An 18,991-nucleotide genomic window follows, 5' to 3' on the forward strand; every position below is an offset into this window, starting at 1 on the left:
AATATGACAGGGTAATAGGTCACATGTATTTCAAAGACACTGGGTCAAAAAATTAGGTCAAAGCGCAATTTCAAACATGAAAGGTGATGTTAAATACATGCGCTACAAAATAACCCATTTGCGGCAGGCTGGAGTTAAATCTGCGCAGAAACGTTCTAAAGCGTGTGCGCGTCCCAATTCGTCGCCCTTCACCTTAAGCAACCTGCCTTCTACATTGTATAAACAATAGTAAAGTAATCATGTGTCGAAAATTAAGCCAAGCGTCTCGGGGCAGACACCGCCGAAGATGTATAAACGACCGATAATCATATTTGAAAGTTTCGAAATTTGGTTGAAAAAAAATGTGAATTTGACTAGATTAACGACTTTATTGTTTGTATATGTAGAAACATCAGAAACATCAAGGTAAAACATATCTTTCATACCTGGTCATCACAAATCATTGTGTATCATATTTCATAAGATGATATTGTGTCACAACTCGTCACATCATATCAAGTCATGCCATGTTATATCATATCATATATCATATATCATATCTTATCATATACCCATGCCCATATTGCTACATCCTAGTGACGTTCAACGTAAAATATCAGCCGTGATATTTCACGGTAAACGTCGAGATATGCACGATGAACGTCATCAGTTTTAGAGTTTTCCCGAACTACATTAGCAGTTTGTTGGTAAACAACGTAAACAAGTAAATGGCTGCCGCTCCCCGCCTGCGAAGCGATGTCGCCGACGAAAAAACTTGAAGGGGCTTCGTGGAACACGGGTATTTCTGGTTGCAAAATACGAAAATATCACGTTGAGTCTTGAAATGTTTTCCCATGGTATTTTGGTCAAGGTCTAGCAAAAAAATCTGCCGTTCGCACGGCGCCGGCAATGTGCACGGTCTCCACCGAACAGGTAGTGAGCGCGTGGCGTGACAGCGATGTCGCGCGCGCGACGACTGTTGACATGGCAACTCTAAGGTAAACTAACAAAATGGCGTCCCTCTCTGCGCGAGCTCCGTGCCGTACGACGATCGAAATCAGGATAGATTTAAAGCTGAGCAGTTTTTGATCGATTACAGTTGTAATGGCATATTGCACATTAAAATGTTCCTTCTGCATGACGATTTTTGTATCCCGGTGTCTTTCTTCTTGGGTTTCATTGAGATATGGACGATGTCGCGCGTAATGTTGACATCTCGTCGTAAGCTTATACTTTATGAATGAAGCCTGTTCACATAAACATTCTGATATTTATGCGCAAGGCGTAATAAAGTAAGCCTCAAAATTAAAGGTTTTTCGTTCTATTAGTAAAAATTCCCTAAAATTATGGGCATGGGTATATGATAAATCGGTTATTACCCAATATCGCCTGTTCCTTGTGTCGTATCAGCATTCGTGTCATTTGTGCTGCGTCAGACACTCGACTTCGTCTCGTGTCTGACGCAGCACAAATGACACTCATGCTGATACGACACAGGAACAGGTGATATTGGGTAATAACCTCTAAATATCATATCATGTCATGTCATATCATGTCATATCATATCACATATCTTCGAATCTTTACAATCTTTAAGTTTCTACAGAAAAATAGTCAGTGCCCTGCTACTGTGTTGAAGCGCAGTTCGATTCAGTGGGGCTTCATATGTAGGCGGGAATAAATTATTTTATAAATGAGCGGCAACTGTATCAACATTTTAATCCGATTACACTGAATGCCTGAACGGTGCCGCTTAACGCTACCTATTTAATATAAGAACTTATCATTTTCGCGAATTTGTAATGAATTAATAAATTTGAAATTATTTCAACGGTCTACGAACTCTGGTGATGAGATTTTGAAATTTGGCGAACACAATGCTGCACTGCAATGGCATGGCGGGACAGGCAGGCCGCCTACAGTGTCGGTATCTGTGTTTACATTTTCAGTTTACAAAGTGGGTGGTAGAGAAAGTGTCACCAAACGTTCATTTATTTAATTAATTTCACATATGACCCGTCAAAAACCGACCACAACTCGAAAAGGTGAACAAATTTGAATTAATATTCACATCCTGCATCGATAATCGATGGCCAAATTGTGTTTTGATTCGCTTCCATGAAACCGCTTTGTAAGGTCGCTAAGTAACGCGAGAAAAAAGTGATTCTTGTACTTTAAAATTTCCTCACCTTACTTAGTCATTAAATGACAAATAGACTGCACACTTAAAGAAGAAAGGTTACACGTCTCCAGTATGGTATACATTAATCAGCATTTCAAGTTGAGTTAAATAAATACAAAAATACCACAAGGGTAGTATTGATTTGAACGGTAGCTAGGCACTGGTCAGGTGTCCTTCCACACAATAATATTGCCGAAGTGAGAAAAAAAATGTTATCGATATCTTTCACTCGTGCGAACGCATTTCATTCAACTTTAAATTCGTAGCTTTGGAGGGAATCAGAGTTGTGAATATGAGATGTACATCATTGTCTTTATACTTTGTGAAAATTTTCCCAGGATTAGTGTATCAGTGACGTACGTGTAATTCTGACGATAGACCGGCTTACCATACAGACCCATGTTGAATGATTTGTGGGTGTCGTTAGCAAATGGTAAGTAAAGACCATGTTTGCATTTTACGCTTAACCTTTGGTGACTTCATTATGATTTTACTTCGCCATTTTTCGACAGCACAATGCATGCCCATAATAGACTTTAAAGTCGTTTAGGTTGCTAGCTGCTAGGAACTGTTGTCAATTTTCATCACACCATGTATCCGATTGGGTACACCGTGTTCCCGATTTTCTGCATCGTAGTCACCCGAGAAAGATTTGATTCGATCCTCGAAGACAAGAGATACCAAAAACCGTCATTGCCATGTTATATGAAGTCCAAAGTGAAATAATTGAATTGTCAGAGTATTTAAATGTAACATCTGAATCCAAGTTCCATTTTCTGCACGACTGAAACGAACCAGGTCTACGAGGCTTGTGTTATTTAAATAATAACACATGAGAGCGAGGGCAAGATCACGATTTATTGCCTGCCCAAGGGATGGTGGTCATGATCGAAATATTGATGATGCCCGAGCCGTAGGCGAGGGCATCATCAATATTTCGATCATGACCACCAGCCCGAGGGCAGGCAAAAAATCGTGATCTTGCCCTCGCTCTCATGTGTTATTATTTTTATTACACCGAACAAACTTCTTCGAGTACAGTTCGCCTTTCTGCATGAGTCCGGACCTCAGCGTAAAATGTTGTCAGTGCCAAGTCTAGGGTTGCCGCTGAAAGTTTGCCGATCTCCTCGGTCGCGTATCCAAATTTGTTGCTTGCATAGTCGCTGAACACAGAAATTGCATTCCTTGTTGCCATTTTCGTTCGTTTGCTGTTTACTTGCATCAAAATATTCGTCTAACTGTGCCGGTGACAGCTCTGCATGACGTTTCGCAGCGATAGTGGCAAGTACAAGCGAACGACAATTTGTTATGCGCAGAAAGGATGCGCAGTAAGTAAATGACGTCATCCATGTAATATCAAATGCAGAGGGCATCATCAAGTTCGCAGAGGGCATAATCACGTTCGCAGAGGGCATCATCACGTTCTTTACATGTCACGTGAGTCGTGTTTAACCAATGGCAGTGCACGCTGAATGAGTGAGGTGTAATAACAATGTTTATCTGTAAATTTCATTTTTAATCATATATTAGTCGTAATGTACTACTCTCGGTTAATAATTCAAAATAACAGCTGCTTCAGCTGTCTCCATATTCAACTTTAGGTGCTGTTTACTTTCCCAAAAATCCACATCCTCCCGAATTATAACGGACGAAAACAAACTTTGCACAACATGATGTATGAGGCGAAGCCCGTGTATTATGGAGTCCAAAGTTTGCTTGAGTTCAGTACGGATTCGGAGGGGGATTCATTATAGCGATTATTTTATAGTTTTGGCAATACTTATGAATTTGTGGATGTAGAAAACATCTGGAGCCGGCCATAATACTGGATAATCGGATACATGTTCAGTAATAATCTGGGGAAGGACGTCACAAAATTCTCTCGTATTGACAAAGCTATAGCTATCCTTAGCTCGGTTATTGAACCAATCTTTTAGGATTGGGGATTTAGTCGAGCGGTTTGTCTGTTGCCCTCTGCGCTAGGTGATTGGGTGCCGTGCGTTGTGGGTTCGAGTCCCGGTTGATACCATCATATTGAATAATAAGTTCCATCGCGACTAATCCTGTTACAAACATGAATCAGTTTAGTAATTACAGCAATCAACATTAAATGCTTTTCTGTAAATTTTGATAATGTTTAGAACTGTTTCTGTGAAAAGTAACGCGGAACTATCTCGACCGTCATGTTGCATGATTTCTTCATTGCACCTCACCAGATTATCCTTTCAGGAGAATTTTCGTCACTTCGAAAGCTTAAATCAAATATCGCTCAACTGATCTCAGCGTGTCCACTCCTCTAATATTATGTACTATTTATTATAATCATTGCAAAAAAGTTCCTACGATAGTTTTGAAGAGCTATTGTTAAAGGGAGACAATCGTCGGAACTCTGCTAAAAGGTTGCCAAGAACCCCTACGACCGATGTAAACACTGTATCTTGGGTACGTTGGCGATTGATGAAAGTTAAAACATGTTTGTTATCAATGAATATCGTAAAGCTTCAATGTTGCAGCTATGTTGATTTTATGCATCTAGATATCATGTATGGAATACATTGTTTGTAAACAAGAAAGATAAGGAGCTCCTATTTTTTTCCTAAAACATGGGAGCACATTTACCTCACATCTGCTTGTTTACCGTTTCCAAGTGTCTAATAAGACGCATGGCATTGTTTTATTAGTTTGTTTTTCACCCATACTTTCGCTCCTGAGAAAGCTATTAGCTTTAAATAGATCTATAAACATATGTTTATAATCACCGTACAGCGATAGACAGTAGAGTAACACCCTACCCCACACCCAAGCCCCACACATACTCTTTACTGTCAATGTGACACGGGCGTGTACATAACTGGTGAAATTGATAGACTTCTCTATGATGTTTTTGTGTGCTCTTTCCAGCAGATCCCTGCGGACAACCGAGTGCTTTGAGTGCTTTGTCGGCGTCTTAGCTATACTAATGGTTAAAAAACTACTTTGTTTGCCTTTCTCGAAACATTTTGTATGTACCTGCATCTTGTTAATTCTGCTTCGTCGGTCCCTTTAGATTTCGTCATCGTAGTCGCTAGTATTTTTTGCAATTTCGTCATCATAAATCATGGGAAAATAAAGTCTTAAAAAGCATAAATTCCGCATAGGTTGGCATAGTCTTTCATGTAGCTGTGGCCACTTCATCTGACCATGCACACGATCCGGCACGTTCCTGATTTTCTGCGTCGTAATCTATCGAGGCAGCATTACCGCCAGCCTTAAAGAGCAGAAACCGATACCAAAAACCGTCAGCGATATGCCATTGGAGGTCCAAGACGAAATACTGGACATATCAGAGTCGCTCAATCTGACTTTTTCCCGCAATAAAGGTGAGATAATTATGATCTCATTTAAATGAATTAAAATGGCATTTTGTCGCTTCCTCCTTACTCAAGAATCGATGTTATGCCAAAACGATGAGATATTTTGCCGATGCCGTTGCTATTCTGTTCCTTGAAATACATTTTCGTTAAACTCAACTATTTTTGTCGGTTTACAGGCGGCATTATGAAATTCTACGTGAATCTTCATGATTACGAACGACTACAGTTCATTTTATGGCGTAATACAAAATGCGGGCAAATTTGGACACTCGTTAACCGAAACAAGCTCATATACACGATCCAAAAGACCCATTCACAGATTGCGAACCATAGTTTGCGTGAACATATGTTTGCATGTCAGGAAAATACCGACATCAAATGATTTTCGCTTCATATTTCATTTCAGTTGAAGAAGCGATACCAGTCTACAGAAAGATACTGGCCAAAGAGTACTTGGCATTCTGGCAAATCCAGATCAGTGACAACCAGTACGTAATACTCTCCGCAAAGAGATACATCAATGGCAGGCTTTTCGCCCAGGGGTCATTACCAGCACCAACCCAACAGGTCGATACAGTAGCCACTAAACTCGGAGAATCATGTACCAGGTACTACATGCTGAATCCAGAAGAATCCATGTTCTGCAAGAACGAAAAAGGACAAATCGTGGCGGCTTCGACGGATGTGACAGGAAGTGTGTGTAATGCAAACTCTGAAACAGAGGTTGGTTCATTTTGATATATGTATTATTAGTTAGAGTATGAGTGTAAATGGTCATAGCATCATTGTTCTTTTTTAATTCAAAGGTTTCTATGCGCCGAACCTTAGAGTTTGTCAAACCTACGGTCTCTGTATGCTCGGTCCCTATAGGCCCGGAATGATCCCTGCCAAAGTAGACAGTATGCAAAATTACTGGACTTGTTCGTTTTATCATTTCGGTTTAATGCATCCAAAAGAAGACCAAATGATTTCTGCTTAGACCAACTCGGTCCAAAACTATAGGTAGACCAGGGTACCACGGTTTAAAACCCAACAATGCATAGGCCTGCGTCGAAATAAAGTAATTCTCACTTTTGTAAGGTTTTCGCGATTTTCAAATGTTTATTCTCGTCTTTGATGGTGTGTAAACAATGGATTGCCTAGGGGTCGCCGACAATCTCATTTAAATCAGGTGTAAACATGGCGACCTTCACTTTTAGTTATTCTTTCAAGATTGGCATGGTCGTCATTGAGCAAGCGTATCTTCCGGTCATGTTCATCACCTAGTAGCCAACTACCTCTCTCACACTTGCTCACCATCTTCTGAAGGTAAAATATATCAATAGGATAGACATACAGCATGTGAGGGTTACCTGACGTTCGCTTAGAAAACTTATTTATCTGATCATGAGGTGTGCGCGCGGCAATAATTTGGCTAAATTTGGTGTCGAAAACTTTTATCAAAATTTGAACCTAATTTGGCCGAGTTGGTTTCAGTTGGTTTTGAGCCGAATTCTGAAATTCTGGACGATAGCGAGATGATTTCAGTCCGAGTCGGTCTGGACCTGTTTTGGGTCCCGTTGCTATGTCACTGGGCTAGATACCGGAAATCGTTTCACGGACTCTGCTTCCCCGAGGTGATAAATGCATGGCGATAAATACTGCAGTTTAGAAAACGAAAAATTGCTCGCTCATGAACGGTTTCACATTCGACATTTTTAAAACAAACACAAACCAAACAAGGTCTTATTTTTTTAACCCTGAAAAGCGCAATGAGCCCCTTGGGCTACGCAGTTGACTAGATCTGCTGGGTTTTTTCTAATTCAAACTCTAACAAACTTTCAGGACTGCATACGTGCTTTGACAAAATTAATCGAAGACCTCATGCCCTTGGCTGAAATAGATTGGCTGACTCACATCGAACGAATTGTGGCAGGAGGAGAGGCAGGGAGAGAAACGGAAACGGCGTCTGTTTTCGACCTTGTTGATGGCAACAAAAATTCAAGTCAATTTGAAAGAGAAGAGATTGTGGCGGAACAAGGTCTTCATCCAGGTACAACAAAGTTACATTTCATCTGTTCACTCTGTTACGTTGGAGTAATAATGTTTCACAAACAACGAAATTTGAAGAGACATCATTATCTTTTATATGTTTATCTTATTTACATGTAAATATAACTGATGATGTATAGTCGCCATTGAGCCAATATCAGAACTTTCCCTGTTTTCTTGATCGAATACTTTTGACCTCGTAAGAAAACTGCATGTAGGGTAAATGCATTATCGCGCTTAAACTCAGATACTTCTCCCTTAAAGGAAAGCTTGGAAGTGGGCAATTCCCAGAGCGAAATTACTTCATGAAATTCCCTTCATAGACAAAATGCTGAAAGTGGTTGTTCGAAGTTTAAACCGCTGAAGTATTTGGCAACGTTTAAACAAGACAATCTTAATGTCGGATTGAGTATTATAAACGAACACGGTTTCCTTTCAGTAAGCTCGGCATACACTTGGTGTGAATTAGCCCTTGATGATCGAAATAGAGCTTTAACGTAACATCATGGGTTTCAGTTGACATAGATGTGTATCAATTATCCCTGACCTCAAATACAGTCAAGCTGGGATAACAGCTTGCTCGCTGAAGTTGGCTTTTTTGTGTTCCCGTTGTTCGAAGCAACTACGCCACCACAGCAGATAACAGACTGAGTACTCAAAAATTATTATGATGATGATGATGATGATGATGATGATGATGATGATGGAGGTAATGGTGGTGACGATGACGATGCCGTTGCAACCATCAACTGAAAAACAGCGTTTTACTCAATTTACATTGCTCAATTAAATAGTTCGGTGAAATAGTAATCCACAAGACTCTCTCACAGCACTTTGTTGGCTTCGCCAAACTCAGCTCGTAAACTTATTTCGCTGTTACCACGAGTATACTTCACCTAGACCGTTATGAGCAAACTAGCTGTGAGCAAATCTACTGCCCAGCAAGCACTAGTGTCTGCCAAACTTGCATTCACGTTTTCTGGCTAACATTTCCAATACCCTTGACTGCGTCGAATCACTGGTTAGTCGATGACTTAATTCCGTGTCCTCAGATTTGAGTGTAGTACATTTTTTGCATAAAGGTGCAATGGTATCTTCATCAGCATCAACATCATAATCATCATCATCATTATCATCATCATCATTACCTCGAAAACATTCCCATAGCGTATGCACAGTAACTGTTCTTCGAATTCTGAGGATTACCACTTGCTTGCCATCCTTTTAAATATTATGAGCAAACATTGCCAGAATTTTTTTGTCATCGAATTGCCCCTGAATTTAACTGCATGTTCTGCACATACACACACATCTGTTTCAGGCGAAGCGGTTAGAGTTGCGATTGGTGAAGAATACGAAAGCATCTTGGTGACCGCTGTTCTGCATCAGCCATCGACAGAGGGCGATCTCCCGAGAGCGCAAGAAGTCCTATGCACTAAACTTTTGGTGGATCTGTGCTAAGAAGACGGGAAAGTGAACAGGGAGAAGATACATACAGGTGACAATGGGATTGCGTTCATCGTGATTACTCTTAGTGACGACAACGTGATGATAAAGGAGGCTCTTCATAATAACAAACTCAGTTTTCGAGTTGAAATCAAGCTGAAATCGGGAAAATTGTTCGTCCGTCGGTTTGGCATTTTACTTGAGAGTTTGGCTGGCGTTTCGGATGGAAACGGCGAACAAGATGGTCCTGGTGACAGGCAGAGGTCACGAAGGTCACGTTGGACGGAAGTTCACTGGTCAGAATATAAAGTATATGAAATAGACAAGGAGTACTTATTCCCAAGATACTGGCAAACAACCCATAACGTGTGTCAAACAGGTAGTGCTGCCGTGGCCTGGGCGATGGTTTCCGGTTATTTTGATCGACTTGCACACCATTTAGGAGTCGACAGTCACTTGCAAAGTTTGTGGCGCAGTGGCAAAGATGGGACGACAGGTTCAGCGAATACCATAGCTCCAGAATCATCGAACGAACAAGCTAATCGTACATCGTCAAAATACGTGATGCTCTGAATTCGTTTTGCCACAATGGTCAAGGTGTCACCCGTCAATATGACATGGACGGTATCAAGAATTTCTTTCTGGCTAGAGGAGGACGTAGCGTGAATCTATTGAGGTTGAGTAGATACGAATTAGCAGGGCCTATCACACAATTCATCAGTGATCACGCGCGCAACATGTTCTTAGCGACCAGAAAACTTCCTGTCATCGTTGGCCGTCGGGTTACACATCATCCGTCAGCCCAGCACTATGGAGTCATGACGAAATACCGACAGCGGGATGGAGAAAAAGACGCGCACTTGCACTAAATTCCTTTTCTTTAACAAACATTGTTGGGGCTGGAAGACGAAATATTATAGTGGTTTTTACATACCAATGGGCCATCCTCACGGTGAGAAGGATGGATGGAAAGATATCGATGTCTTCCTTGCAGCATACGCCTTGCCGTAATGCCATTTTGGTTACACCATCTAAATCCCTAGATAAAGCTCACTTGATGTTTTTCGCTAAAGAAATAAGTACCACCAAACCTGTAATTCTCATGTCCATGAAATCAATCGCACTGCGTGTGAGCCAGTGAAATGATAGATTTGTCTGACTCAGGAATAAATAAATAATTATGAACAGCAGAATCATTATCGGTAGTTGTTTGTGTTCTTCTCTTGCAAATGCACTTAATTATATATCGTGACATTGTCATTTCCTTTCTTTCTCTAGCGCTTTTCCTTGTCTCTTCTTTAACCCTTCCATTTTTCTAAACTATGGAGGAAAAGTATCTATGAGCTAAATAAAACATGTTTGGTATGCCCAACGCACGGGCAAGGTTGATTCAAACACCGTTACAGGAAAAATTTAAAAGAAAACGTGCGCGCTTATGGTCGCGTTGTGCTCAAGTGGACTGACCGCTGACGCGATGGCATTGCGATGGCATTGCGATGATATAGGAATCGGCGCCTGCTGGATATATGATGAGAAAAAGTACATATGTTGAAAAACGTTAAATTGTTCATCCATCATCTAGTCGGACATACATCCAATCCCTGAAATTACAACTCAATAAAACAATCTTTTGTGTATATAGTACATCAGAGGATCATGTACCTGTGTGTTCAATGTCCCAACGCTTCAATCTCAATTTACTTAAATCGAGCTCACATAACAGAATTTTATGAAACAAATGTCGTCGGAGGAAAATCTGTCTGTACTAATGTGTGTAGTATCTGTTCTCACAAACAAACCTGCCTCTGTCTATCCGGAGCTCCGGGAAATCACCATTTGTACTCATGCGCCATTATAACCTCTTTGTTTTAGTTCCTCCACAAACTGCAGCGGAAAATTATCGTGGAACCGGAGACTGAGAGACATGAGCGACTGACTTTTGCACGATGATATGGATTTTGATAAATGACACATAGTAAATGACTGAAATATAAATTCCTAACCTAATGGGTTTGAACGTAATAAGTTTTAAACACAAGTGTATTTTGTAAATATTTGAATAGTATTACAAGTCTTGAAGGGTGTAAAGGCTTGATATTAATCTAAGGGATGGTAGTGTAATCTGTCACACTCTTAGAAGCAATGGCGCTCCAAGTCGTGGTTTGGTTCCTAGGCAATTACTCTTAATTATAATGGGACTTTTAGTACAAGCTGAGGACTACCTGCATGATCAAGTAGTAAGGTTATTAAGCTGTGAAATAGATGTCTAGTAACATATGAAACAGGTGACTTAGGTTTGCACAGAGGCTTGTAGGGTCATTGACTAGTGTCAATGACCCTGCAAGCCTTACACATGATCTTAATTAGAATTCAGACAATCACTCTCACCCTCAGTTAGTTACATTTTTGAGATTTCCAAAGTCACTGAGATATCATCACGATTCAAATGAATTAATACATACAGGAAAAATATTTCTGGAACGTGATAGGAATAGATGTATATGAAGTGTTCCTCGATTAAATTCGAAGTGGATGATTACCACTGTCGTGTCGCAAGGCATTGGTCACACTCTTGCCAAAGACTGGTCCAGGAGATAATGGTTTTCTCAAAAACTGGCGACCCATTTCGCTTCTATGTGCTGACTATAAGATCTTCACCAAGACTCTTTTCCTGAGACTGAAATTTGCCCTTTCTGAGATCATTCATGAAGATCAGACTTACTGCGTTCCTGGTAGATCAATTTTAATAATATTCACTGTATTTGTGACACTTTTTCATGCAAATGAACAGCAAAAGCCTCTCGCTATTGTGTCTCTCGATCAAAAAATAGCCTTTGATAGAGTTCATCACAATGATCTTTTTAACTCTCTACAAGTATTTGGTTTTGGCGAAAGTTTTATACATTGTATTCAACTTATATATAATAACAATGAAAGTATTTAAAGGGGATCCACGATCTTACAGCACCTTTTGCTTTCGGTCGTGGTATCCATGAAGGATGTGCCCTATCCGGGCAATTATACACTCTGTGCATTGAACCTCTCTTACATAAACTACGGACTAGTGGTGGTCTACAAGGATTTACAGTGCCTGGTCCTGAGTCGAGGAAAAAGATCCTCTCTGGATACGCCGATGACATTAATATTTTTGTCACTCACAATCGTGACTTTGAAGGTCTTTCATATTGGCTAAAGGTGTATGAAGGGGCTTCAAACGCCAAAATTAACTTTCAGAAATCAAAAGGTTTATGGGCTGGACTTTGGCGTAAAAGACATGATTCTCCTCTCAGCCTTGCTTGGAATAATGAAGGCTTGAAATTTCTAGATGTTCACTTGGGTAATAATATGAACTACACTACTAAAATTTGGGAAGGTACTAAATTTGGGAAGGTCTATTAGAATCAGTTGAACGGGGTCTTAAAAAGTGGAAACCATTTGCAAAGGCTATCTCCTAGCCGGGCAGAGCCCTTATAATTAATCAAATGGCAGCATCAAAACTATGGCATAAGATGTTATGTTTAATACCTCCAGATGGCCTAGTCAATAATATTCATATACTCTTTGTTAATTTCTTTTGGAAAGGGAAGCATTGGCTCCCTTACGAAATATTGTACTTACCGGTTGATGAGGGAGGTCAAGCTCTTATCCACGTTCAATCCAAAATCAATAGTTTCCGAATGATGTACGTACGTAAACTACTGTATGACATTTCAGATTACTCCTTGTGTCAGTAATACGCAAATTACTTCCTAAGCAAGATTGCTGATCTCAATTATGGAATTAATATTTTTGCTCTTAATTTACCGCCGATAGTAAATATTAATGTCAACATTCCTTCTTTCTATCAACAGTTGATAACAACCTGGAATTGACTTGATGCACAGCGTTCTAATAATTACACCAATGTTACAGACATTCAGTCTGAACCCTTGTTCTATAATCCACTGATTCTACACCCTGTACACCAATGCCCTCTCTATTCGAAATATTTTGTAGAAGGTAGTATTGTAATCATAGGTGACCTTCTCGATAAGGGTGAAAAATGGAAGAAAAGTCTGCATGAAATACAGAGAAATGTGCCTATCTATCCAATTCGAACAGCTCCGCGGTCTCTTGGTGATACGAGACTACCACAGCAAAACAGGACGAACAAACCTGGCAGCCGGGCAATCAGCGACCTGTGCTCGCAGATATATAAAACTATACACGGTGCAAATCGTTTGAAATCACGTGACGGAGTAATTACCAGTCCGTAACTAACTCGCGGTTTCTCGGAATAAATGTCACATTAGATCTGATGACACAGAAACGCACTGACATTTGCGAATTTCAGTCCCAGTCGAAAATGCCACCAGAAATAGCAAAGTGCGACAAAGGGAGTTTGTGTTTAATAAGGATAAGGCAGGTGATAAATTCCATGGGCAGCTTGAGCTTATTACACTTCCCTTGTATTTCATTCTATACAATGCAAGAGCCGAGGTACATTAATATTCCACATTGATTAAGGGTCATTAGCATAGAATTTTAATACCAAAACAATGCTCATTAATGTAATCTGCATATTTGAATATCATCATACCTCGCATCTTGCACTAATAATTTTATCCAGGAAACTCATGTAAACCGTAAGGTTGCTACCTGATTTAATGCAATCTCTAAATTTAATTGAATTGGCCAAAGTGGATTGGGACTCGTGAAAGGAGATTGTGCACACTGTTGGGACCTCAATTTCGCCAGACATGCCCAGAAACAGGCGATAGGCTTAGCAAGTTTGTTTCTCACTGTGATGATCAATGGCTGTCTTACCATGGCGGATGCACACTCCAAGAGAGTTTTTTGTACAGTGTACAGGTGCCGCCAAATGGTAGATTTCATCAGTTTTGCAAAATCATCACAAAACATGTTTTGAAGGCTGATATACCCGATTTTACTTTTTTTTTACCTTGACCTAAAATTTTGAGGGGAATTTAGAGCTGTTCGTTACTGCCCACTAACATATACGGGAAAAATGCCCTCCCACTGAATTTTGACGCCCACTGCCCTCCAGTATCTATGGTCTGTCCACTCCCCGCTCCCCACAACAATTCAAGCTCCCCACTGCCCTCTCCCCACTACTGACATTCCCCATTGCCCACTTAATGTCCTGTGAGCAATCAAAGACAGCGCAAAACACTGAAAGCAGCTAGTACTATACCTTAGAACATTGCGCCCCTCTAAGTTAGGCGCTTATATCTCCCACAAGTTCTATCAAGCATGACTTTCCCCTCCCTCTCCGTATTTCCGTTACCCACTGTCAAAAATTTTCTCCCCGCCCACTGAAAAAATGGAATTTCTTCTCTGCCCACACTAAATACTGACTTTTTCTCCCCACCCGCTGATTAGTTTTGAAATTTGCCCGCCCGCTGAAAAATTGCGCACGAACACCTTTTTGCACGAACAGCTTAATTGGCGGCACCTGAGTGTATGCCAAGGGTGCGATTTCCGCCTTAAGACGGATCTTTTCTCGAGAAATTGGTTCATCATGGCGTCGTTTTAGGATTATGGGATATGCTGCGCTGACGGTGTGGCGGGCAGGGTGTTCGGAGGGTGAAGGGGTAAAAACACTGCGGCCACAAATCAGTCTGTCATAATATGGCCACCTCTGAGAACTGCAGAGCGCGACCTAGCGCTAAAAAAGTGCATGCATATAAACATGTTTTTTAGAATGCAAACATGGTTTTACGAAACAAAATATGGTTCATACACGCAAACGTGAAATCTATGAACACAAATTATTTTTCATGAACAAAAACATAAAATTTATGAACAAATGAATGTTTTTCAATGAAAATAATCATCGAATTCATGAAAATAATTTATTTTCAGGAACACAAACATGAGATTTTATGAACATAAAAACAAACTATGAACACAAAAATATGGTTCATAGACAGAAAAATGGGTTTCTTGAACATAAACATAAAATTCAAGAACACAAAATTTTTTCGGTTAACATAAACATAAACTTTATGAACATAAACATAATTTCAAGAACACAAAATGATTTTAAGAACACAAAAACGCATTTTATGAACAACAACATATATTCATGAACACAAAAATGATTTTTTGAACACAAAAAAGTTTTTTATGAACATAAACATGAAATTTATGAACATAAACATGAAATTTATGAACATAAACATAAATTCATGAACACAATAATAGCTTTTTTATGAACATTAACATGAAATTAATGAACATAAACATGGTTTTCATGAACACCAAAATGGTTTTGTATAAACACCAAAATAATTTTCATGAACATAAAAATGGTTCTGATGAACATAAACATAAAATTCATGAACACATAAATGTGTTTCATGAACAGAAAATGTTCTTTATGAACACATAAATGGTTTTCATGAATATAAACATTATGAACCCAAAAATGCTTTTCATGGACATAAACATAAAATTCACGAATTTTGCAACACTTTGCTTGTCATAGATATCTGTCATATTATTATATGTAGCAGGTTTCATTCACTTTTAGCACAATACTTTCTGAGTTCTATCACTAATTACAAAACTTCTTTTAACATGAAAATGAGCTGATTAGTAACATGACACTACTCAACGCTTCATTGGACAATTAGATATCTATCAGACAAACATCTGTACAAAGTTTCATCAAATTTAATGCTGTAATTTCGGAGTAATATAACTAATTACAAGGTTCATTAAATGTACAAATGAACCCTTAATTAACTTGACACTGCTCAGTGCTTCACGCAACAACTAGATATTTAACAGATCAATATCTGTAGCAGGTTTCACCGAATTACGTGCCATAATTTCAGAGCTAAGCTTATATCACTAATAACAAAGTCCAATTAATAAATATGCAAATGACCCCTTAATGAACTTCCCACTACTAAATGCTTCACAACACAGTCAGATACCTGTCGGATAAGTATCTGCAGCAGATCTCATTAAATTTGGTGCAGTCACTTCGGAGGTATATGACTAATTACAAATCTTCATTGAATATGCAAATGAATTTACACTGCTCAGTGCTTCATGTAACAATTAGATATTTATCAGATCAATATCTATAGCAGGTTTCACCAAATTTGATGCCGTAATTTCAGAGTTATATCATTAATTACAAAGTTCGTTAAATATGCAAATTAACCCTTAATTAATTTCACACTACTTGGTGCTTCTCAACACAGTCAGATATCTGTCGTATTAGCAGATTTCATCAAATTTGGTGCAGCTATTTATGAGTTATATGTCTAATTACAAAACTTAATTAATTATGCAAATGAGCTATTTATCAACTTGACACTGCCAAATACTTCTCAGTGCAATTAGATATATATATCAGATCAATATTTGTCGTGGGTGTCATCAAAATTTGGTGTAGGAATTTCAGAGTTATATCACTAATTCAAAAAGTCCATTGAATATGCAAACGGAAAGATAATTGACATGACACTCACAGTATCATCATAATGTTCTGAGATTGTCATCTTTGAAAAGCTTCATGAAATTTTGTGAAGTATTTCTTGATATATGTCGACATTGTTATTATTGTCTCCATAGTACACCATTATATGAAATATGAATGATATTTCATAACTTCATTAGAATGCAAGCCACACTAACCAAAATCTATTCAAGTCTTGCAATAGCAATTAGCATATGGTACATGTCTACCAAATCTGACGTAAATCCAATTATAAGTTTTTGCGTTACCGTGTAAACAGACAGACAGACAGACAGACAGACAGACAGACAGACAGACACGACACACACACAGACACACACACACACACACACACATACACGCACACGCACGCACGCACACACACCACATGTATGTATGTATGTGTATCCGTACACAGACACACACACCACCACACACACACGCACTAATACACACTAGAGACACACACGGACAGACAGACAGGCATCGCTATGACATTTGCTCACGTGTGTGAACACGTTAGCTGAAAATATACAGATGCCCCACTCAAATATGACCGCCTTCATTCAATTTAAACGGCGGACAGGGCGTATATAGTTTGTAGTTTTATAAAAGTGGTACTGAATTTCCCTCACTAGTACATAATGTTGCTTTCGCTGTTTCCTTTGTAAAGTGACCGATATCCAATATACAAAGCAACACAACTGGCAACACTAGCTGGTGCGGACGTCGTTCGCCGTGTTGCCTTTCATGTTGCCACGTGTAGCTCGTGTAGATGAAAAACCCGCGTTTTAAACAGAGGCAAAGTAATTATATATCGAAAATTAACCCAAATGCCTAGGGTAATACGAAGATATATAAAAGTCCGATAATCATATTCAAAAATTTCAAAATCTGGTTGGAAAAATTGTAAATTCAACTTAATTAGCGAACTTATTGTTTGTATATCTAGAAACAGCAAGGTAAAACTGTTTAAAGTGGCATTCCCACTTGGTAACATTTTTTAAAACACATTTTTAATGCCAAAGGTCGATATTTGACGCGGCGACTGCGCGCGGATCGCGAAATATCTATAAAAACGTGTCCTTATAAAAGTAAAAGTTTGAATTCCGGTGGCCCACCTAAATTCAGCTTCCGAACATCGAACGTTCGGCACTGGGGCCATTGCCAACTTAACTAGAGAGAACAAGTCTACCCTGACGCTGCTGTACGCCATAGTACCACTCGCATCGGTGATCGCTCATGCCCCGTGGGAGAAAGCCTAGTCTTACTGACTCGGCAAAAAAAAAACGAAAACGAAAGTTTGCTGATTCCGCCAGAATTCGCATAGTTGACTAGTACACAGTACAATAATTACCAACAACTCTCTTTGATTTGTATCCTTGAAGGTTACTTTTCTTATAACTTTTTCAGTTCTTCAGGCAAACAATAATGTGCAGCATCAGAATTATTGATAAATAATATCAAGTAAAAGTACGTTTAGAAATTTCAGCAGAAATTTCCAAATAACCATTAAACAACCATGGAAGTCACGTTTTGTAGGTACTACAAATGCCATACTTTTTAGGCAGCAAGTTATGAAGAACTGAAGGGGCCATTCTCTGAGAAAACTTAGAATGCAAATATCTTTTGTCATTTCCATTGGAAAAAATCAATATCCTTTTGTTTCAAAAAACAGGTGCAACTGGTCTCCCTACTTTCCATCACATTATTCTGTATGGCTGAAGACACAATCAGTGCAAAATTTTACACAAATGCTACCTCCTCTCTCAATCTTGCATAATTTTCCAAATAATACAGTGGCAATGGACATTGACAGGATTTCAACATTTTGAAACTGCATAAGGCAAAAACTATCTTGACGCGGTAGGAAATGATATCAGTGATATAAATCTGAACTGTACATTTTCTTGCATATCCAAATTGGAAACATTCTTATGAAACGGAACTTAGTTTCGGCCGACAAGCTGTCTCAGCACTGGCAGACGACAAAATGTAGTCATCAGAGTCGGCTAATATTTACACGTAAAAAACTGATATCTATGTGGTATTGATTAAAATGCATTACAACTGATTGAGAATAATGAAAACGACAAAAACTAGGGAGAAGTTTTTAAAAAAAACTTACCTTAGGTAAAGACATAATGCTGTATATAAAGTCTTCGCAGTGGGAGGTAATTAAATTAATTGCGTCGTTCGAAGTTATTATGGACTCCTAGAATATCGTCAATCAACACAACAACAAACCTTCGGGGGATTTCGGGTCATAATCAGAAACGATCATAAAACATCGGGATAAGAAATATGCACTCGGGAAATGACATGTTTTTATCGATATCTCGCGATCCGCTCGCAGTCGCCTCGTCAAATATCGACCGTTGGCATTATAAAAATGTGTTTTAAAAATGTTACCAAGTGGGAGTGCCACTTTAAGGGATTGTCAACATAATATTTGGTCATCAAAAATCATGACGTTTATCATATTTCATAAGATGATATTGTGTAGCAACTCACCATATCATATCA

At 39.1% G+C, this 18,991-nt stretch overlaps 1 protein-coding gene across 1 annotated transcript; it reads left to right on the forward strand.

Moving 5' to 3' along the window:
* Positions 1–4,871: 4,871 nt before the first annotated feature.
* LOC139150306 (uncharacterized) lies at positions 4,872–7,884 on the forward strand. The gene is made up of 3 exons (XM_070722598.1): positions 4,872–5,520; positions 5,921–6,237; positions 7,339–7,884. The coding sequence occupies exons 1-3, from the start codon at positions 5,448–5,450 to the stop codon at positions 7,663–7,665; spliced, it is 717 nt and encodes a 238-aa protein (XP_070578699.1). The 5' UTR covers positions 4,872–5,447; the 3' UTR covers positions 7,666–7,884.
* Positions 7,885–18,991: the final 11,107 nt, after the last annotated feature.

Source organism: Ptychodera flava, chromosome 14, assembly GCF_041260155.1.
Source record: "Ptychodera flava strain L36383 chromosome 14, AS_Pfla_20210202, whole genome shotgun sequence".
Lineage (NCBI taxonomy): Eukaryota > Metazoa > Hemichordata > Enteropneusta > Ptychoderidae > Ptychodera > Ptychodera flava.